A 22865-nucleotide genomic window follows, 5' to 3' on the forward strand; every position below is an offset into this window, starting at 1 on the left:
TATAATTTGTGTCTTAAATTATGTGTATTTTCTCTAGCCATCTTTTTCTAGCATTTATCCCTTATGTGATTTCTTTCTCTTGTTGGTTCCAGAAAAGAAAGTAAATGTGAATGGAATGGAGCATGCTCTGAGACAGACTGATGCAAAGACCAGTGTGGAGGAACCAGCAGCATCCAAGATGCAAAGTCGATTGGACAAGCCACACGATGACAATTCTTTACCTATTAGTAGAAACACTCTAAATAAGGACATTTCTCTCCTTAAAGATCTCACTCCTGCAAAAAATATTCTGGGTAATAGAGAGCTGGAGGGTCACCAGCCATCAGAGATTCTGCTTCCTCAACCAGCCATGCTTGAACCTAATCTTATCTCAAATAATCGCATCTCAGAGAAGAAGGGCCAACAATGTAATGGAGATATTCCTGGCCGTAATGCTCACATATCCTCTGAGCTTTTGGAGATGGAGCCAGACACTATGGAGTTTAAGCCTGTTACTTCAGCTGGACCACCACAGTCTTCCCCCTTAATCACAGCAGTGCGGCAAACTAAATCCCAGCTACCAAGCACAGTGGATTCTGCAACAGTTTCGATTGATAGTCAGAATATTATAAAACCTATAGACTCTAAACAAGATGAAATAGTTAAAGAAGAGAAAACAGAAGAACACCAATCACTTCCTCCTCTGCAGCCCAAGAAAGAAGTTTTTGCAGAACCCCCAGAACCTAACAAACCCATATCCAAAGTTTCTCAGCCATCATCTGGTCAAGCTCTGAAAACTGAAGATGTTTCAAATGGGATTTCTTTGCATACTTGGTCCCAGCGGAACGGGGCCACCCCGGGCCCTCCTCTGAATAAAGGGGTCTCTCTAAGCCATGAGAATCTTAAATGCCAACTAAGAAATGAGAATACTGCAGTCACGGTGACCAGCGCTTCAACTCTGACAGCCACTCCTCCCCCATCTGTGGCTATGAGAGGCTCTACAAGTATGGATCCCAAAGATCCCTTTGGGATTGGAAGGAGTTTTAGCAGCAGAGGTTCTTCTGGGCGTCTGTCCGCTTCAGCACTACGTGGAAAGATCCAGGACATGCCCTGGTATCTCACCCGATCCCAGGAAATTTTGGGGACAGTTGCACTCAGCAGGGATAAATTAATAGACACTAAAGCATCTCAGGATGCCGCTGATTACAAGGACTCTAAAAAGGAATCGCCAAAATCCACTTCAGTACCTGCTTTGAATGATTGGAAAGAGAAAGATGCTGAGGTGGTTGTTGTGAAGCTTAAAGATGGGCCACAAGAAGTAGCCTCGCAGGTAAAAGACACAAGTGGGAAAATGTCATTGTCTGGTCATCCAGACCTAAGGCAGAATGGGTTACAAGACTCCACTGAACTTTTCTCACGCTTGGGAACATGCAGGTCTGAACAGCCTAAGTCTCAAAAAAACACTGCTACAAAGGATAATCTGGAAACATCATCTCCTCCATCTAGCACTGGCACACCCCACCGTGATGCATGTGGGTGCCATACTGTTTATGCCAATTGCTTTAGTGGTGATTCTGAGGATTTGTGTGGTTTTGATGATGATCTGACGGTGTACGAGTTCTCTCGTCAGAAACGAATCAACAAACCACCCCAGTCCACTGCACCTTCCTCTGCCCCTTCTTCCAACATCCTGTCTCTGCTAAGAGACTCACCTCACCCCCTTTCAACCTCTTCTGAGCTTAGTCCTCTCTTTACGCCACCCCGGCCTAGACCCCTGGGTTACAACCCATTGGACAATCCACTACGGGATCTTCAAGAAAGACGATATGTAACGGGCCTAAAAGGCACTGGGCTTAAAGGGGGCTACACGTCCCTGCACAAAGATATTGATGAACTTCTGCTGGTGCTTAAGAATGGTGAGACTGCAATAAATCCTTCAGGCCAGAAGGCGCTGTGTCAAACGGCTAGTGGTATTAATGGCAATTCATTTTCTGAAACGGAGCGCTGTTTAGTGCAGGCTGAGGCACGGAGGCTGGCCTCAGGATGCCAGCGTGCCACACGAGTTGGTTGGGCACCAGATGATGCTCTTCTCTCATTGGGCAATAGCTTTGGAGCTTTGGTACATCTAGCAGCAGCTTGCCTTCAAGTGTCCTGTTCAGACTGTGGAAGTTGCCATGGTGATATTGATGGCACTGAGGCTCTAAGGAAGCTTCAAGAAATTGTGTGTTTGTACAAGGAGTTTGTGATAGCTGTAGAAGCAGCCCGAGAGGGAGAGGGCGTCAGGTTGTTAGCTAAACAATGCACGGTTCTCATCTCTACAGTCTTCACTCTAACACAGCTATTCAGGACACACACTCCAGACACAGACAACAGACATTTACCCCTAAACTTCTGAACTTGAAACTTTCAATTGAAAGAGAGCAGAGAACTTATAAAGAGAATGATAATCCTTTTCTTTGGATGTAAAGACTTTGAATGTGTGCTGGCACACATGAAATACAAGTAAGTGCCGTGTTCACACACACACACACACACACACACACACACACACACACACACACATATGCACAAACACACAAAATCTCAGTCAAACTCATGAACAGGCAAATAAGTCTACCAAAATGTAGAACCTTTGTCCTCTAAAACTGTTGGTCTTGCCAAGTCTCCTTATGAACTTTAAACAGGATATGGTTTTATTGATACACACAGTAGCTATTTTCTAACAATATCTTATTTCTTTAAGTATGTATTCAAGTACTTATTTATTTTTACATACTATGTGTACGCACCGTGGATTATAACCTATACCTAGATCTTTGTTTTGTTGTATGTAAAGTCCTACCTCTTGGTCTAATAACTAGTGAAACCTGAAAGAAATAGACAGTGTTATGGTGTCCAGTGTCTGTATTTTTTTCTTTTTTTTTGTACTGCTCTTCACTGATTTAGGCATGGTACTTCATAAGATGGACAAAGCAGACACCAACCCCCTTTCTTCTCCCTGCTCCTGACAATGTGTACATATAATAGATGCTTAGAAAGGATGTATAAAACACTCGGTAGCATTTGAATTGTGTGCAGTAATTTATCAACTCACTTTCCCAAGTTTGTATTCTTTCTTTTTGTTTGAAAGCTGGATAGAAATGGGAATGAGAAATCTGAAAGTGTTTAAATTTATATCTATATATCAGTATGAACTTTAATGTTCCTTTTTCATTGGCAAGTTAGCTTACTGTTAATGGTAGCGATCAGTTTTATCCAAAGATGATACAGCACGAGGTGCTCTGTCATTGTGACCATTCGTTTCTAGCACTAGTCAAACTCAACTATTTTTACTTCTTTTATTACTATGCAAGTGTCACTAATTCATAGCTGTTGTCAAAGTTTTTGTATTGAACATTGCTCATATCTGATCAAAACTGTTTTGATAAAGGGGCTTCCCAAACAAACCTAAGCCTTATTCTTGATCTAGAAGTACTTTTAAAGAAAATATTCTGGATCACGGTCAAATTAAGTACTTATGCAATTGCAACCTGGATCATAATTTGCCTTCTGATGATTGGGGGGAAAACATTGCCAGGTATTAGTACTAGTGTTTCAATAGTTCTTTAGTATGCAGCCCAAAATTGAGTTCAGCATTTTATTACATATGTTCAAATTCACTGTGTCATAAAATGTTCTCTTCAGAGCAAAGTAAAGCTCTATATGGTCACTGGTAGCATTCATCATTTCATCTTTTTATATAAAAGTAACGTCTGAGGTTTGAATCTGCATGAGAGAGCCTGTTCTAAATCAGTGTAAACTGTCAGTTCTGGAAGATGATTAAAAGATAACTTAACCTAGTCCTTAAAGCTTGTTGCACTTGTAAGTGATTAATTATGAACATAATATGGTTTAACTAAAGTCATTACATTAGAGGAGAGCTTCCAGACATCACACATCTCAGACTACACGACATGTCAAACAATCAAGTTAAACATTACAAAGTTGTAATGTTGTAGTGCTGGAGGCAACCGGTCACACTTACAAGAGTAGCATAAAAAAATTGCGAAATGTCAAGTTTTCTTATACTGGTACTCACTATTGCATTTGTGGTCTTGTTATTTGTTAAATCTTTGTAAAATTTGTTCCAGCACGCCAGCACAAGTTCTGACACTAATCGTTACTCTGACAGAGATGTCTATCAGCCATATCAAACTACCTGAAGGAGGACAACCTCAAATGGTCCTGTAGCTGTTGTTTTGTTGTTGTTGTTGTTTTTTTCCTTTCATAATTGTAGCAAATAAAAATGAGAAAATTGTACTAAGTTAATCTGTGTATGCGGATAGCTTGCATTCGGAGTCCACATATATAAACCCAGACTAACGCTGAACAGTGAGGAATTGTCTGAATAATGAAGGGACAATCGTGAAGTCAATTTGCATTCCTTCTACTGTACCAATAATTAAAGAATGAAATTGAATGGAATCTGCTTCTGAATTGTTTCTTTTCTAAGTGTCTTTCTTCCAGATTTATTTGGTATGTATTGTATTTAAAAAAAATTTTTATGTATTTTACGAACTTGTTCATTTTGTGTATTCACCTTAAACACATCTAACAAAAATAAAAATCGAACTTACATAACAATCTAGACAAAGCTGGAAAAATGGAGCTGGATGTTGTCTGTCCATTAGGCATCATGTTTTGTTCAATCTGCCATACCGGATCAGTCAAATGAAGCTCAGTTTTACTAAAATCTTTAATATGAGCTACTAAATTATTGATGGATGATGGTCTTTCCCTAGAAGCACAGTTATAGATTGTCTATAACCATTATAGAGTACTATATGATAATCAGTTATTGAACTATAACAATAAATATCATGGTATGATTAATGCATTCTTCTTGTAATGGGTGTTAAACATTCATGCATCTATGTTGTTTGTTTGTATGGGGTAATCTCACAGTGTGATATATATTTAGCAACATGTCTGCTTAATTGCATAAATACCATTGGTAAAACCCCAAAACCTCAATATAAGGAGCACATAGCTGACTAGGAAAAGCTCTTTTAAAAAAATAAATAAATAAAAAATTTTACTATTACGATGTACACTAATATAACCCTATAACCAGTGAAATTATCATTTTGGAAATAACAACCTTGTTATTTAAGATTCTAATTAGATACGAGTGTGAAAGTGTGTTAGTCTGGCACCATGAGCGGCCAGAACGGCTACAGCATCAATTGTACAAGTGGCCGAGAAATGTCCCCTTTTCAGGAGACTGCATTTTAAAGATAATTTTGTAAAATCCAAATAAGATTTACAGATCTTTATTGGAAAGGGTTTAAACAATGTTTTTCATGCTTGTTCAATGAACCATAAATAATTATTGCACATGTACCTGTGGAACAGTCCTTAAGACACTAACAGTTTACAGGCGGTAGTCAATTAAGGTCACAGTTACAATAACTTAGGACACTAAAGAGACCTTTCTACTGACTCTGAAAAACACCAGAAGAAAGTTGCCTAGGGTTTCTGCTCACCTGTGTGAACATGCCATAGGCTTAACCTATGCGTCTTTGCTTACTTATAACCCCACCCCCTCTCTGCATTGCGCCACAAATACACTTCATTGCAGAAATATAAATCAGCCCTTAGATAGGTAAATAAAAACAAAAAGGTTTATGAAGTTTGAATATTCTAAGGTCATCGTCATGAGAGAAAAGCTGTAATGTTGGTACACATTGAGACCATTTTATTGCCCAGCACTATATCTGAGAGTTGGGTCATCCTTTCATTCATAGTATTGTAATCATGAATTCTAGACACACACACATACATACGATATTTGGACAGGGTTGATTTTGTCATCCATTCATTCATGCCATTGTATTCATGAATCCCTGACACACACACACACACACACACACAGAGTTCTGGTGACCCACTTTTTAAATTCTGCCCGCATAACCTCGGCTGACATAATGGACTCAGTTACTAAACTAGAGTGTCTCCTGAGGCTGGATGACATCCCTCTGTGGAATCATTCACTTCTGTGACTGCATAAAGTACAGTACCCAGTGGATGTAGGAATTACAGTAAGTGGAAACAGATACACAAACTCCCTCATAGAAAGATGTACTATGTATGTGGAAACTTTGTAAGGACTTCTGCTTAAATGAATGTTTTTTAAAACAATATTGGCATCTATATTTTTTCTTCTATTCAAGTGAGCTTTTCCTTTACTGGCATGCAAGTTTTTATTTCACCCTAAAACACAAAACACTATTCTTGTACAAACTCTTGAAAAGCTGGACACATGCACATAGTTATGCTTTAATATAAGATTAAGACTAAAAAAAAAAAAGTATATTGTTGGGGAAAAGGCATTTAAAAAATACATGCTAATATATACAGTATCTCACAAAGTGAGTACACCCCTCACATTTTTGTAAATATTTGATTATAACTTTTCATGTGACGACACTGAAGAAATGACACTTTGCTACAATGTAAAGTAATGAGTGTACAGCTTGTGTAACAGTGTAATTTTGCTGTCCCCTCAAAATAATTCAACACACAGCCATTAATGTTTAAACCGCTGGCAGCAAAAGTGAGTACACCCCTAATTGAAAATGTCCAAATTGGGCCCAATTAGCCATTTTCCCTCCTCAGTGTCATGTGACTTGTTAGTGTTACAAGGTCTCGGGTGTGAATGGGGAGTAGATGTGTTAAATTTGGTATCATCACTCTCACACTCCCTCATACTGGTCATTGGAAGTTCAACATGGCACCTCATGGCAAAGAACTCTCTGAGGATCTATAAGAAGATTGCCAAGACCCTGACAGTGAGCTGCAGCACGGTGGCCAAGACCATACAGCGGTTTAACAGGACAGGTTCCACTCAAAACAGGCCTCGCCATGGTCAACCAAAGAAGTTGAGTGCACATGCTCAGCGTCATATCCAGAGGTTGTCTTTGGGAATAGACTTATGAGTGCTGCCAGCATTGCTGCAGAGGTTGAAGGGGTGGGGGGGTCAGCCTGTCAGTGCTCAGACCATACACCGTGCACTGCATCAAATTGGTCTCCATAGCTGTTATCCCAGAAGGAAGACTCTTCTAAAGATGATGCACAAGAAAGCCCGCAACCAGTTTGCTGAAGACAAGCAGACTAAGGACCTGGATTACTGGAACCATGTCCTGTGGTCTGATTTGTCCAAGATAAACTTATTTGGTTCAGATGGTGTCAAGCGTGTGGCGGCAACCTACAGTCAAGCATGGTGGTGGGAGTGTCATGGTCTGGGGCTGCATGAGTGCTGCCGGCAATCTCCCAAGGAGTGCCATCCAGCAGGGATATTATCTCTGAGAACCATATTTGAGGTGGCCAATAAAGTGCTACTAGCAGCAGACATAGACTGTCTTGGCGAACTCTTGGTAGAACTTGTGGGAGCAGGGAGATCAGGGAAAAGCATACAGATGAGACCTCAGCCACATGTGCACCATGGCATCCAGCCCTAATTGTGCGGGAGGAGTGAGAGTGAACCACAGCGGCCGGTGTGTTGTCTCCTCGGAGGCGAACACCTGCAGTCCAGCTTGGCCAAACCTCCGCCATATTAACTCCACCACTTGTGGATGGAGCCACCAATCCCTGGGCTTCAGCCCCTGCCTCAACAGGATGTCTGCCCAGACATTCCAGTTGCCCAGAATGTACATTGCACTCACTGACAAAACTTTCCCTCTGCCCAGAGAAGAATTAGTTGCGCCTGCCTGAACAGGGGGCGCGGACATAATCCTCCCTGGTGGTCAATATATGAGACCACCGCTGTGTTGTCTGTAAACACATGGTGACCTCTCAATTGAGGAAGAAGGAATTACAATGCTAGAAATATGGCCCATATTTCTAGGCAATTTATATGCCGCTCGAGATGAGGGCTGTCCAGAGACGGTGAGCTGGATAGCTGTCTAAGACCGCTCTCCAGCCCATGAAGGAGGTGTCTGCCATTAACACCTTGCGCTAAGGAGACACCCCTAGAGTGTGAGCCAAGGCTAGAAACTGGGGACACTCAAATTCTCAGAGCACGTAGGCATCGCCCCGTGACACTGATTACTCTCAGAGTTTCCATCCATGGATGAAACCCCCAACTTCTCAGCCACCACTGAAACGGTCTCTTGTGCAATAGGCCCAATGGTATGACGTTGGCTGTTGCTGCTATAAGCTCCAATAGTCTCCCATAGAGACTGGAGGGGATGCCAAGATCCAGTTTTATCTTGCTCAAAGTTGATTGTCCACTGCACTGGAGAAAGCATACTTTTCTGAGGTTCAACCTGAGCCCCAATCTCTTCATGTGGGCGAGAACAACATCTCGATGTTGAACCACCAGTTCCCTGCATCATGCTAGAATTAACCAGGCGTGCACGTAGTTTAGTACACGGATGCCTTGGAGTCACAATGGAGCCAGAATGACATCCATGTACTTTGTGAAGGTGCGAGGGGATAAAGCTAGCGATATTTCTATGTGGAAATATGCACCTTTTAGATCTATCATCACAAACCAGTCCTCAAACTGAATCTGTGGAACGATAAGGTTGGGCGTCAGCATCTTGAACCTGTATGTCCGAAGAGTACAGTTCAGATGATGCAGATCTAAAATCGGCCGCATACTCCTCTATTTTTTGCGGACCAGGAAATAATGGCTGTAAAAACCTCCTTCCCTCAGGGAACGGGGTACACGTTCTATGGCCCCTTTGTCCAAGAGGGATCTTACTTCCTGTCTAATGTCAGGCTCTGGTCTGTGCTGACTACTGTGGTGAGCACACCTCTGAACCGGCAGGGGTCGAGCTCTAAACTGGACCTGGTAACCCTTTTCTATTGTAGACAGAACCCATGGATTCTACACATTTGGCAGTAGTTTCCACATGCCAGGTGGTCTTTTAGTGATGTTAACTATTCCACATTCTATTGGAGGGAAAGCATCCGATTTTCGTCGCCCTGTGACAGCTCGCTGACCAGAGAACACTAAAAACTTGGCAAGGGGAAGCCCTACAGTAGCACTGAGGGCTAACTGCCCTAACAACCTCATGCCCCCTGATACGTCCCTCCACGGCCCCTCAGGACGGCTCCTCTTTGTCTGCTTGGCCTTTATGACCATTCTCAGATCAGGCCTAGTAGCAGGCCGTGACTGTGGCCGCCAGTTCCCCTGGCTGTCTGTGGGTGTTGGCAGGCTGCCATACTCGCCTTCTGTGTCTCCCCCGCACTAGCGCTAGCCCGGGTTCCACTCATGGATGCCCGGGTGAACTTGACACAACAGGGTCTGAATGCCGCCATATGTCGAGCTCACTCAGCAGGTCTGCTTGGTAGGGCTGCACTGTCATTGTCTGCAGTGACCCACAAGCAAGACTACTACTGCATAGGGCTTGCCCACCAATGCCACGGTGGCCTTACATGGTGACTTGGATGGCAAAGCCGGCCTCCCTAAATTACCTGCCGTCGATGGAGAGAGGTAGCGCGCAAGCACCTCCTCCACCTTCAGCATCGCTAAATAGCCGTGCCGTTCATTCCCCACAATGGCTGAATAATCCGACATCGTGGGGTTATAAATTTGGCTTATGCATGGTTTTCCCCCAGAAGCCTGATATTTTGTCATGCAGGGGAGTTTTCTGCAGTGTGAAGAATTTACTTTCACTGGGGAGAAAAAAGCTCATCCAGCCTTAGCAATCACTTCAAGCAGCTCCTTATATGCTGCTCTCAGTTTTTAGCACATCCTTCTGGCTCCTCGGAGTCAGAGAGGAATTAGTACTATTATTTTTTTGATGGCGCGGTTCACACATGCCATACTGTATATATATCACGCGACACGCTTAATTGCCACGTCACCTGATTATGGCAGGCCTATAAATAGGCATGATTTTACACAAGCTTCAGATGCTGGTCGCGTATGAGGGGCGCTCCCATAGTGTTATGCTAAACTTAATGTAGACTTCCCTTTGAAAGGGAACGGCGTGAGCGTTCAAAAAAGAAAACACGAGCAGAAAATGTCAGAGAGCACAAAAACACAGTAATATAACCAAGGAAAACGATTTTGTGCACGATTAAAAAAGCTTTGAATTCATGTTTCAGTTTTGTGCAATATAATCTTGCATGGACTGATGGGGCCGTTTTCTGAAGCCATTACTTTGTTAACTTGGATTTGTTCACTGGGTCATTATCATTATGAAAAGTGACATGAGGCCTATAGGTTTTGTACTAAAAGAGATTGGTATTTCGAGTAGCCATGATTCCCTCTATCTTGACTGGAGTCCCAGTCTCAGCTGTATGCGTCCATATTATGATGCTGCCACCACCGCGCTTTTAAATGTTTGATTCATGCTTATTATTTTTCGATCCGTGACCGCAATACTTTTGTCAGGAAATTTAACCCATATATAGTGTCCCCAGGAAGATACAAGACAAGATTTTAAATGCTTAGTTAAACTTAACAAGCTGAAACACAAATTTTTGAATGGAGTCCTCTCAGAGAAAAAATGGTTACGTACACTTAGCAGTACATAAGACTCTGTTTTTGTTCCCTAAGGTACAGGTTAAATGTGTCCTCAAGGATTCACTATGAACCAGGGCAAAATAGCTGCTTTTATATTCTTTTTTTATGCCCTGTACATCCAAAACCTGTGCCATAAAAGCTTGGCTAGAAACCGGTATGTGCAAGGCTAGATTCACTGGAGATGATGCTCCCCATGCTGTCTTCCCATCCATTGTGGGTTGCCCAACTATATACCAGGTATGGTTTTTGTTTTTTTATTATTATTTTTTTTTTAAATAATTTATTTACACTGCTAATTTGCATTGTTTTTCTTTTGGTATGGCAAATCTTTTCTTTAACATGATTGTCTGACTTTTTACAGGGTGTGATGGTTGGTATGGGACAGAAGGACAGCTACGTTGGTAACAAGGCTCAGCGCAAAAGAGGTATCCTGATCCTGAAGTACCTCATTGAGCACGGTATTGTCACCAACTGGGATGACATGGAGAAGATCTGGCATCATACCTTCTACAACGAGCTGCGTGTTGCCCCTGAGGAGCAGCCTGTCCTGCTTACTGAGGCTCCCCTGAACCCCAAAGCCAACAGAGAAAATATGACCCAGGTTGGTTTAATGTTTGAAACCATATGAATCTGCCTTACGGTTGACTTTTTAAACCCATTTCTCTTCTCCATAAGTTCATCCAATTCATTCACTTTCTCCAGGCTTCATCTCCTCTGAACTCCAGAGTTTCTCATTTGTTGGAACCAGCAGGTAATTTCTTTCCCTGCCTGGTCTTTCTACACTTTGTTTTGTGTGCAATCTTTGTTTACTCACGCTTCTCTCTCTTTAATTCAAACTTTTCTTTATTCTAACTAACCGCATGGCCTGTAGTGACAACCTAATAAAACAAAACAGGGATTAAACTTTCATTTTCTCATTTCAGATCATGTTCGAGACCTTCAACACCCCAGCCATCCAGGCTGTGCTGTCCCTGTACGCCTCCGGTCGTACCACTGGTATTGTGATGGACTCTGGTGATGGTGCGACCCACACTGTGCCCATCTACAAAGGTTATGTCCTTCCCTATGCCATCCTCCATCTGGACCTGACTGACCATGACCTGACTGACTCCCTCATGAAGATCCTGACCGAAAGAGGCTACAGCTTTACTACCACAGCCGAGAGAGAAATTGTACATGAGGGAAAAAAGTATTTGATCCCCTGCTGATTTTGTACATTTGCCCACTGACAAAGAAATGATCATTCTATAATTTTAATGGTAGATTTATTTGAACAATGAGAGGCAGAATAACAACGAAAAAAAATCCAGAAAAAATGCATGTCAAAAATGTTATAAATTGATTTGTATTTTAATGAGGGAAATATGTATTTGACCCCTCTGCAAAACATGACTTGGTTCTTGGTGGCAAAACCCTTGTTGGCAATCACAGAGGTCAGACGTTTCTTGTAGTTGGCCACCAGGTTTGCACACATCTCAGGAGGGATTTTGTCCCTCTCCTCTTTGCAGATCTTCTCCAAGTCATTAAGGTTTTGAGGCTGACGTTTGGCAGCTCGAACCTTCAGCTCCATCCACAGATTTTCTATGGCATTGAGGTCTGGAGACTGGCTAGGCCACTCCAGGACCTTAATGTGCTTCTTCTTGAGCCACTCCTTTGTTGCCTTGGCCGTGTGTTTTGGGTCACTGTCATGCTGGAATACCCATGCACGACCCATTTTTAATGCCCTGGCTGAGGGAAGGACGTTCTCACCCAAGATTTGATGGTACATGGCCCCGTCCATCGTCCCTTAGATGCGGTGAAGTTGTCCTGTCCCCTTAGCAGAAAAACACCCCCAAAGCATAATGTTTCCACCTCCATGTTTGACGGTGGGGATGGTGTTCTTGGGGTCATAGGCAGCATTCCTCCTCCTCCAAACACGGCGAGTTGAGTTGATGCCAAAGAGCTCCATTTTGGTCTCATCTGACCACAAAACTTTCAACCAGTTGTCCTCTGAATCATTCAGATGTTCATTGGCAAACTTCAGACAGGCATGTATATATACTTTCTTGAGCAGGGGGACCTTGCGGGCGCTGCAGGATTTCAGTCCTTCACGGCGTAGTGTGTTACCAATTGTTTTCTTGGTGACTATGGTCCCAGCTGCCTTGAGATCATTGACAAGATCCTCCCGTGTAGTTCTGGGCTGATTCCTCACTGTTCTCATGATCATTGCAACAGTTCTTTTGTGTTTCTTCCATTTGCAAATAATCGCACCAACTGTTGTCACCTTCTCACCAAGCTGCTTGGCAATGGTCTTGTAGCCCATTCCAGACTTGTGCAGGTCTACAATCTTGTCCCTGACATCCTTGGAGAGCTCTTTGGTCTTGGCCATGGTGGAGAGTTTGGAATTTGTTTGATTGATTGCTTCTGTGGACAGGTGTCTTTTATACAGGTAACAAGCTGAGATTAGGAGCACTCCCTTTAAGAGTGTGCTCCTAATCTCAGCTCATTACCTGTATAAAAGACACCTGGGAGCCAGAAATCTTTCTGATTGAGAGGGGGTCAAATACTTATTTCCCTCATTAAAATGCAAATCAATTTATAACATTTTTGACATGTGTTTTTCTGGATTTTCTTGTTGTTATTCTGTCTCTCACTGTTCAAATAAATCTACCATTAAAATTATAGACTTAGATCATTTCTTTGTCAGTGGGCAAACGTACAAAATCAGCAGGGGATCAAATACTTTTTTCCCTCACTGTACATGACATCAAGGAGATCTGCTACGTTGCCATTGACTTCGAGCAGGAGATGGGCACTGCTGCCTCTTCCTCCTCTCTGGAGAAGAGCTACAAGCTGCATGACGGACAGGTCATCACCATTGGCAACGAGAGGTTTGGGTGCCCCGAGGCTCTCTTCCAGCCATCTTTCCTGGGTAAGAAGTTAACAAGCACTGTAGTTGTTGCAATTGTACTGTTTAGTGCTTCTGGAGACCTTGTCTATTACTGTATTGATCTTCAGGTATGGAGTCCTGTGGAATCCACAAGACCACCTTCAACTCCATCATGAAGTGCGACATGAACATCCGTAAGGATCTGTATGCCAACACTGGTGGTACCACCATGTATCCTGGCATTGCAGACAGGATGCAGAAGGAAATCACATCCCTGGCCCCTAGCACAATGAACATTAAGGTGAGCTTGGTTTATCCATCATGGGTGGCTAATGAATGAAAAGGCAGGTGAATGCTTTAATGTGAGACTAATGCTGGTCTTGTCTTTGCAGATCATTGCCCCACCTGAGTGCAAATACTCTGGATCGGAGGCTCCAACCTGGACTCCCTGTCCACCTTCCAGCAGATGTGGATCAGCAAGAAGGAGTACGATGAGTCTGGACCCTCCATCGTCCACCGCAAATGCTTCTAAAAAGACTGTTACCACTTCACGCCGACTGTGCAGAGAGAAACCTGAAACGACAACATTGGCCTGGCTTTTTTTATTTTTGGCACTTGACTCAGGATCTGAAAACTGGAATGGTAACGTTGATGGCAATGATTTTTTTTGCATATAAGCATCCCCAAAGTTCTACAATTCATCTGAGGACTCAAAGTACTTTTTTGTTTTTTTGTTTTGTCTTTTGTTCCTTTTTAGTCATTCGAAATGTTCATTAAATGCATTGTTCAAAAACTTTTTGAAGGCTGCCCAGTGATTGGGAGCATACTTAACATTGTAGTATTGCTTGTATGTAAGCTATGTAATGTCTGTGTTTTTGTACTTTCAGCCTTAATCTTGGTCCTTTTGTTTTCTTTGTGTTACAAAATGGAAATACAAAGCTTTACCTTCTCAAAATGTAAAGATTCATTCCGCTTGGGCAAACATATAAGCTGTATGGAACATGGTGGTGCCGGACACTCGGTGGGGCCAGCCTGTACACTGACTAATTCAATTCCAGCAAAAGTGCACATGTGTAAGACGTGCATCACTTGTGCATCACTTGTAATACACACATCACATGTGTATCACTTTTGTCTAGATTCTTTTATGAGTTTTTAAAAAGATGAACAAGAAGCAAGTGCTGATGAAAGTCAGTGGTTCAGTTGATCACGATGGTGATGCTGTAGCTCTAGTGTTCAGACTGAAATGAACTGCTATAAAACCTCATTCTGTCCACAATACAGATTCTGTATTGCATAAGAATAGTTCACTCAGTCTAATCTCTCCTAAACTTAAAAAAAGGGAATATGATTTATTTCATAACTTAGTTTGTCACTATTTTCCATGGAAAATGCAGGTTCATCAATCTCAGGAACAATTAATCTGTCCAGATTAAGTCTAATATTTTTGTACTGTGTGTACATTAAGGATTTATTCAAATTGTTGATGTCAAAGTATTTTACTTTAGAATCATTTTATTCTTTCAATCACAAATACTTTGCAGAGAAGCACATGTGTTGACTGATTACTGATTAAGTGTTTCAAAAAAGGTTTCATTGGCTGATAGTCTAGTTGGATTACTCATAGTAATTAAAAGAATAGCTGTGTTGGGTTCATGAAAAGGATTTTAAGTATAGTGTAGGAATGCATGTGCAGAGAGAGAGAGAGAGAGAGAGAGAGAGAGAGAGAGAGAGAGAGAGAGAGAGAGAGAGAGAGAGAGAGAGAGAGAGAGAGAGAGAGAGAGAGAGAGAGAGAGAGAGAGAGAGAGAGAGAGAGAGAGAGAGAGAGAGAGAGAGAGTGTTTGCGGTTGTAATTCGGACCGTACAGCAGATGGCACTGTGTTCAATCAGCAGATACACAGTACCTGCAGTATCCGCCTTCAGTGTACTGCAGATGTATAACCGCCAACACACTGCAGAGTACCAGTGTTTCCTCCTGGGAAAGAATGAATGATGTTCTTCTGCAGTGAAAGTGGTAATTAATAGAATAACAAAATGTGGTGCATATCATTTTGGAGCTCTGCTAACAACGCACACTAATATAAGAGAGATGTTGTTTTAGGCAGCTTTCAGTGTGCTGACGTTACTTTTGTTACCAGCGGGTTAGATGATGAGGTGAAGATGGGTGCCCTAGTTGCATGTGTGTCTGTGTATAGGAGAGAGCAATTACAGAGTCATCATAGTTGAATGCTTCGAACTAAATGTGATGGATTATGGGTTTTTAAAATGCTTCGTGCTATATGGCATTTAAATTGAAGCACAGTATAAGTGTGTTCCTTTGGCTGTTTATCTTGAATCCTTTAATCCAATTTTGAATTGCATGCACAGTGAAACAAGGTCATCTCTATGCTCTCTCTCTCTCTGGTACATCTTTTGCACTTTTAACGTTTATTTTTTGCATGGTAATGTGAACGTAGTGTACCTTTAAAAAATGATTTAAGCTACATACAGTAATTTGACCTTAAAGAAACCACTCTTCTACCTTTTAATTAGCTTTTAGAGTAATTCTTTAAAGGTACATTATATCCACCTTACCAGGTAAAAGTTAAACGCTAACGGTATTAAAGACTGTACTCTTGAAGGTATGATCCCAGTGCCAAGGAAAGGCATTTTAATAACCTTTTATATTAATTAATTCATTCATGAATTCATCTTCAGTAACCACCTTTTCCAGGAACACTGGGATCCCTCTTCCATGCACACACTCATTCACACCTAGGGACAATTTAACCTTGCCAATCCACCTACTGGCACATTTTATGAAGGTGGGAGGAAACTGGAGAACCCAAAGGAAATCCACACAAACAGAAACACACACATCCCTATCTGAAAACAGAGCATGTTGTACCAGAATGCACACGGAATAAGACAGCCCATTAGCAGTCTGAGATGAAAGACAATAGCGCCATCAAGTGTTGTCATAGTTTCACTATGAAACCTTACACTGGGGAGTTTTGAGTATATAATTTTGAAACCCATTTTGGCCAGAGAGCGCATGAGAAAGCACACGAGAAAGTGAAATTTAGGGTCTACAGCACTATTAAAGCCATTGTATTGCAGGGGCCCTTCTGGACTTATAGAAAAATGAGTGCTGGTGGTCTCAGAGCAATTTGCTGGGCTAAGGTCATAGCTTACCAGAGTGTGTGTGAAAGCTCTGAGTGGGTCTGACAGACTACTGACACCAAACTCTGACTCCGTCATGATTCCTGGCTCAGCCAGAGACTTTTATGAATATTGTAGATTAGAGGTTTCTACAGTATGTCCACACCCAGTCTGTAGAACAGACTCAACACCCTGTGAGTGTTCCAGTCAACATAATGGCATAATTACTACAAGTACAGATTTAACAGGTTTTGTATTTTATTCAAATTGGATTTTATCCGAGTTTACAGGTCACTCGTGTAGTGGACGTAAAGGATGCTTGACATGAAGGGGTTGAATAATTCTGAAACTGGAGAAATCATTATAAGTTGCATTTTCAGTTGAATTTGGGGAATCCACTTGAATCATTCGTTGTGTTAAACTATTTCAATAGCTTTTGTTCGATTTGTTCATTGTAAACAGCTGAAAGTCTGTACATTTTGACAATAAACCTGATTTGCAATGGGGGTTGAATAATTTTGATTGCAACTGTAGTATGAGGTTGTGCTTAATCACCCTCACAAGAAATTACTATCAGAATCCACTAGAGGTCAGTGTTGGGCATAGATGACACTTGGAGACATTAGCACGCAACACAAAACAGCTGGATATAAACATGTGAGAGAACCATTAAGTGTGGAATTTTTAATCAAGAATTTGCAATAACAACAACAAAAAATAAAAATAAAAAGTAAATAAATTTTACTGGTTTGTTATATGCACTGTTAATTACAAAATCTGGAAAACAAGCTGTAAAATGATTATTAATCAGTGCTATATCCCTGCTGAGATGGTTTTTAAACAGATTGTGAGTGAATTACAAAGACAGAAAAAGTCGATAGAAAATTTAAAAATAAACACCCGTGGACTCTTGAGTTTTTGAAGAGGTGTGAGGTGTACATATGTTGTAAATTGATATGAATATAAATGTAAATATGTTGTAAAATAATGTGAATGCATGTATGTGATTGAATTGCATCAAACTGCTGTGATATGCATATTTACAAAAGTTGACAATGAGTTATAATGTACTATATAAATGTAAATGTGAATAATGTATCACAATGTTATTATGTAAATGTAAATAAGTTTTTGTAATGAGTTGTGAAATCTTTCAATAGAGCTTTATTTAAAAAGGAGAAAACACAGCTGACAACATTTATATGTTCATGTTTTGAGTTTGGCTACATCTCAAAGCAAATGATGAAATTACATGCTCAAATGCTCATTTAAGGTGAAAGTAATTATATAGGTAGATATATGACAGTGGTGCATTTGTGTAATAAGTAGGAGTTGCTTACAAGCTGAACATAGTTAATCCTTTTGTCTCTGAATGTCAATTACATGCTGCATGCTCCGAATTTGGCTCCAGGAGTTGGTGCAAACAAGAGAGCATCTACAGTCAGTTCCAGAATCACTAGTATCTATGGGAAACAATGTTTCTGTCATCAACCGCTGTTTTCCTTGGTCAACCTGTTCGATGTCTGGTTGTTAGTACACCAGGGGTTTCTTTCTTTTTCAGGACATTCCAAATTGTTGTATTCGCTATGCCCAATGCTTGTGCATGTCCGTGGCTCAAACCAACAGTAGACATTCAGTGTAATTAATTGTTTAAACAATATATCTAACAGCGCACACTTTGGCAACATGTCAGTCACATGCTCCAGTATTTTTGGTCACTTGAAAAATGGATGGGTTCAAACAAAATGTTGCCATGTTCGTAGTCTTTAACACAACTAGATGTATATCCCAGCCAGCTCCATCAAACCCCTTCAGATGATTCAGAATGCTGCGGCGCGCCTCGTCTTCAACCAGTCCAAGAGAACCCATGTGATACCCCTCTTCATCTCCCTCCACTGGCTTCCTGTAGCTGCCCGCATCAAGTTCAAGGCCTTGATGCTCACTTACAAGACCTTGTCAGGAACAGCACCCGCCTACCTCAACTCTCTCCTGAAGGCTTACGTTCCCTCTCGCAATCTGCGATCGAATAGCGACCGACGTTTAGCAGTTCCAACTCAGCGTGGCGCAAGGTCCCTTTCCAAAACCTTCACACTAACTGTTCCTCAGTGGTGGAATGCACTTCCAATATCAATCCGGACCGCAGAATCTCTCACCATCTTCAAAAAACAACTAAAGACCCACCTCTTCAATGAACACCTAACAAACTCATTAAAAAAAAAAAAAAATGAAAAAATAAAAAAAATATTGCACTTACACCTCTACTCTGCACTTTGCTTCTTCTGGAATTCAATTAATGGATCTCGTATGGTAGCACTTATTGTATTGTTCTCTGCTTGATATCGCTTTGCTTGTGTCTTTCTCATTTGTAAGTCGCTTTGGATAAAAGCGTCTGCTAAGTGCATAAATGTAATGTAATGTAATGTAAATGTAATGTATATATCAAGAAATGAAAGCTGAAACTCCTATTGTCTCATATTCATCTTTTGATCTCCAACCCAAATGTATTCAGTGAAAAGCAAAGACAAAAGCATTGACCTTGCTGTTCGAATACTTTCTGAGGGGATTGTACAGTATATAGCCATTGCCTGATTAATGAAGGCCAACACACACTTATCTCATTTCATATGTGCATTCTCTAATCTTCCCCAAGTTAATAAAGACAAAGGAAATTTGGCCATAGTCACCTCAGATTTACACCCTGCTGAAACCAGAAGTCATGGATGACTTTGTAAGAGTTCTTAAACACTTTTTTTTTCCTTTTAAACATTTGTTAATAATATTTCTACGGGTGAAAATAATTGATATGATGGTTTTGTTAAAAGTGATATGTGGTTTTGTTAAAAATACATTTATACAGTTTTTTTTTTTTTCCTTAAACCTTTTCATAATCCTTCACATTACTGGGGTGCCAATAATTCCACAACTGCCTGCATGTATTTTCAGGCATGCGAAACACAACACTGAAACGTGCTATGAGTATGAGCATCACTGCTGGTTGCCATAGCTATAACATGCGGGCACTGGAGATATGGAGACAGACGGGACCATCCCCAGCTGTTCAACATGCAGTGCAAAATCAATGGTCACATGATCACTCCCAGCCATCTAAATCTAATCAGCTCATCCTCTGGTTACAATTCTATATACAGTATCTCACAAAAGTGAGTACACCCCTCACATTCTTGTAAACATTTGATTATATCTTTTAATGTGACAACACTGAAGAAATGACACTTTGCTACAATGTAAAGTAGTGAGTGTACAGCTTGTGTAACAGTGTAAATTTGCTGTCCCCTCAAAATAACTCAACACACAGCCATTAATGTCTAAACCGCTGGCAACAAAAGTGAGTACAGCCCTAAGTGAAAATGTCCAAATTGGGCCCAAAGTGTCAATATTTTGTGTGGCCACCATTATTTTCCAGCACTGCCTTAACCCTCTTGGGGTTGGAGTTCACCAGAGCTTCACAGGTTGTCACTGGAGTCCTCTTCCACTCCTCCATGATGACATCACGGAGCTGGTGGATGTTAGAGACCTTGTGATCCTCCACCTTCCATTTGAGGATGTCCCACTTTTGTTTGTACTCACTTTTGTTGCCAGCGGTTTAGACATTAATGGCTGTGTTGAGTTATTTTGAGGGGACAGCAAATTTACACTGTTACACAAGCTGTACACTCACTACTTTACATTGTAGCAAAGTGTCATTTCTTCAGTGTTGTCACATGAAAAGATATAATCAAATGTTTACAAAAATGTGAGGGGTGTACTCACTTTTTTGAGATACTGTACATACGAATCATACAAACATTCAAGTTTATTCTTGAGACATTATATTAACATGACAAATAAATGATAAATGAACAACCTGAAAACAAAAGGCCCCAGCTATCTACTGCCGAAAGCCTAATAATAAAAATGATGTAAATAATACGCTACGGCATTCGCAAATGGCCTTAAGTTTAACTAAACATTTCAAACCTTGTCTTGTATCTTCCTGGGGACACTATATATGGGATCAACTTCCCATTAAAAGTATTGTGGTCACGGATCAAAAAATAATAAGCGTGAATCAAACATTTAAAAGTGTGGTGGTGGTAGCATCATGCTATGGAAGCATACAGCTGAGACTGGGACGCCAGTCAAGATAGAGGGAATCATGGCTATGCGAAATACCAATCTCTTTTGGTACAAACCCTATAGGCCTCATGTCACTTTTCATAATGATAATGACCCAGTGAACAAATCCAAGTTAACAAAGTAATGGCTCCAGAAGTACAATTTGGAACGGCCCCATTAATCCAGATCCAAATCTTTTATAAAACTGTGGAATGACTTGAAGGGGGCTGTGCGTAGGAGAGTCCCTCGCAATTTGATAGATGGCTTTTGCAAGGAAGAGTGGAATAAAATTGATGTAGACTCTTAAACAAAGGATTGAATGCTGTATTACCAGCAAAAGAGCTTCAACAAAGTATTACAGAAGTTAACAGGAGTCAAAGCAGTCCCCCAAAACATTAATATTTGTTTTTCACTTGAATTTTGATGGTTATTAACCATGGAAAAAAGATCTGAAATCAGATCAGAAAAACCTGCAATTATAACGGAGCTGTGTTTCATAACCACTGTACTCGTCACTGCACACACAAGAAAACACCAGTGCACCTTGGTTAGAGGTTTATGATTTCTTTAATTTAAGAAATAAACATCTAGAGCATTACTGTCATAGACAAAAATCATAAAAAAGCACACAAAGGTTGTTTTTTTTTTTTTTTTTTTTTTTTTAAAGAAAATAATAAAAAGCCTCAACAACTTTGTGAAAATGAAAATTTCTACCCCCATTTTCCTCCACCTGTTCATACCCTTTTCATGGAATTATTCCATGTATTTAATCAGCACTATATCTGTGATGTTCTCAACATACAGAGAAATGACCAGCCTGCATCAGATAATTGCTTTCCTTTCTACATAAAGCTATACTCCTTTAAGCCTTTAAAGCACATAAACTCAGACTCTCGATACAGTTTAAGATCACTTCCACACATTAAACAATTCACTATAAATTGGCAAATCTCACAAGGTTACTTTTCCCTGACATGCTGTTCAAAAAAATTTATTAATACAATATAAAATCTTTCATATAACCAACATTACAATCATAAAACTACACCACATGAAATTCAGCCACAGTAAACATACAGTATTCACACTGCCCAGCCTTCATAGCAGGTTAAATTCATGATTTCTGGCTTTGCCCTTTTAACAAAAATCTTTAGTCATGAGTAAGCTCAGACCCTCAGCCTCAGCATCCCCGTTCGTCCCACTGTAGCGTTACTTTCTGTCATCTTCACTTTACATTTGAACCATGTTCTATTGATACAACTAACCATTACCAAAAAGGTCATCCTCAACTGGAAAGACAACATGAAGTCTTTTTAAGATACATGGACACGCTTTTTACAATAAAGCTGATCGTAGCACTTTAGATATATTAATTGTATTAATATCATATCATTATTATGTTTTTTGTTGTTTTTTTCCTTTTTATTTGTAGTTGTAGTGCATATATATTTTCACTGAACATAAACTGCTGTCTGTGATGCATAAAAAAGATAGAGAGTTCTTCTGGGGTTGGGGGGGGAATGAACATTTCATAGTTGATCATGACATACAAAAAAAAAAAAAAAGCATGAAAAAATGTATAATAATCAGGCATGTGTTTGATTTGTCCACATAAACGTTAGCCGTTTATACCCGTTAAACGAACTAAAGGCACTCTACTTTGTCTGTCAACACATCACACACTTTATTTATTATAAACAGCCAGTAATATGACCACCCTCTCAGCACTGCCAAGCCAAGGATTACTGATTGATATTATATGAAATTCCACTCACTGTCAGTGTCAGCCACCTTCGTGCACTTGGAAGGAAGTCAAGTGAGCAATTGCTATGTGACCTTGGACATATTGGTATATCACTCAGCAACAGGAGGATGCAGCTTACTGCATTGTAACATACCTGGCCATATATTCTCAGTGACGTTCCCGTTTCTCTAGAGGGTGTCAAACTTGAACTGAAACAAAATTTTAGTCGATCAATCCTGACATGTTTGGTGTTCTAAGTTGGTTTGGTTTTGAGGCTAAATATAGCTAACCAAAAGGGATGTAATGCAATGACACTATCTGTACCCAAAATGGGCGTAGCCAGCAGTAGAAAATTCCAGCGCTGTCAGCATGGTCGGCCAATTCCAGCTCTTACAAGCCAGTTACAAAAGGACGAATACTGTATGTTCATGTTCGTGAACACGGCCCTGAAAGTAAAAATCTCACATTCGCTTTCTAAAAAATAAATATAAAAACTA

At 40.7% G+C, this 22865-nt stretch overlaps 1 protein-coding gene and 1 pseudogene across 4 annotated transcripts in view; both read left to right on the top strand.

Annotated features, from left to right (window-relative positions):
- frmpd1b (FERM and PDZ domain containing 1b) overlaps positions 1-4443 on the top strand; it is a 44547-nt gene extending 40104 nt beyond the window's left edge. For 3 of the 4 annotated variants that reach the window (XM_017473667.3, XM_017473666.3, XM_017473665.3), the window contains one exon: positions 93-4443. In XM_017473667.3, the coding sequence (XP_017329156.1) occupies positions 93-2374 (2282 nt within the window). In that variant the 3' untranslated portion in view covers positions 2375-4443. The remainder of the gene's footprint in view (positions 1-92) is intronic. The other variant, XR_001813339.3, reaches the window with a different exon arrangement.
- Positions 4444-10862: 6419 nt separating this feature from the next.
- On the top strand, positions 10863-14118 carry LOC108268632 (actin, cytoplasmic 1-like; annotated as a pseudogene).
- The last annotated feature ends 8747 nt before the right edge of the window (positions 14119-22865 follow it).

This window comes from Ictalurus punctatus, chromosome 8 (assembly GCF_001660625.3).
Source record: "Ictalurus punctatus breed USDA103 chromosome 8, Coco_2.0, whole genome shotgun sequence".
In the NCBI taxonomy this organism is placed as follows: Eukaryota; Metazoa; Chordata; class Actinopteri; order Siluriformes; family Ictaluridae; genus Ictalurus; species Ictalurus punctatus.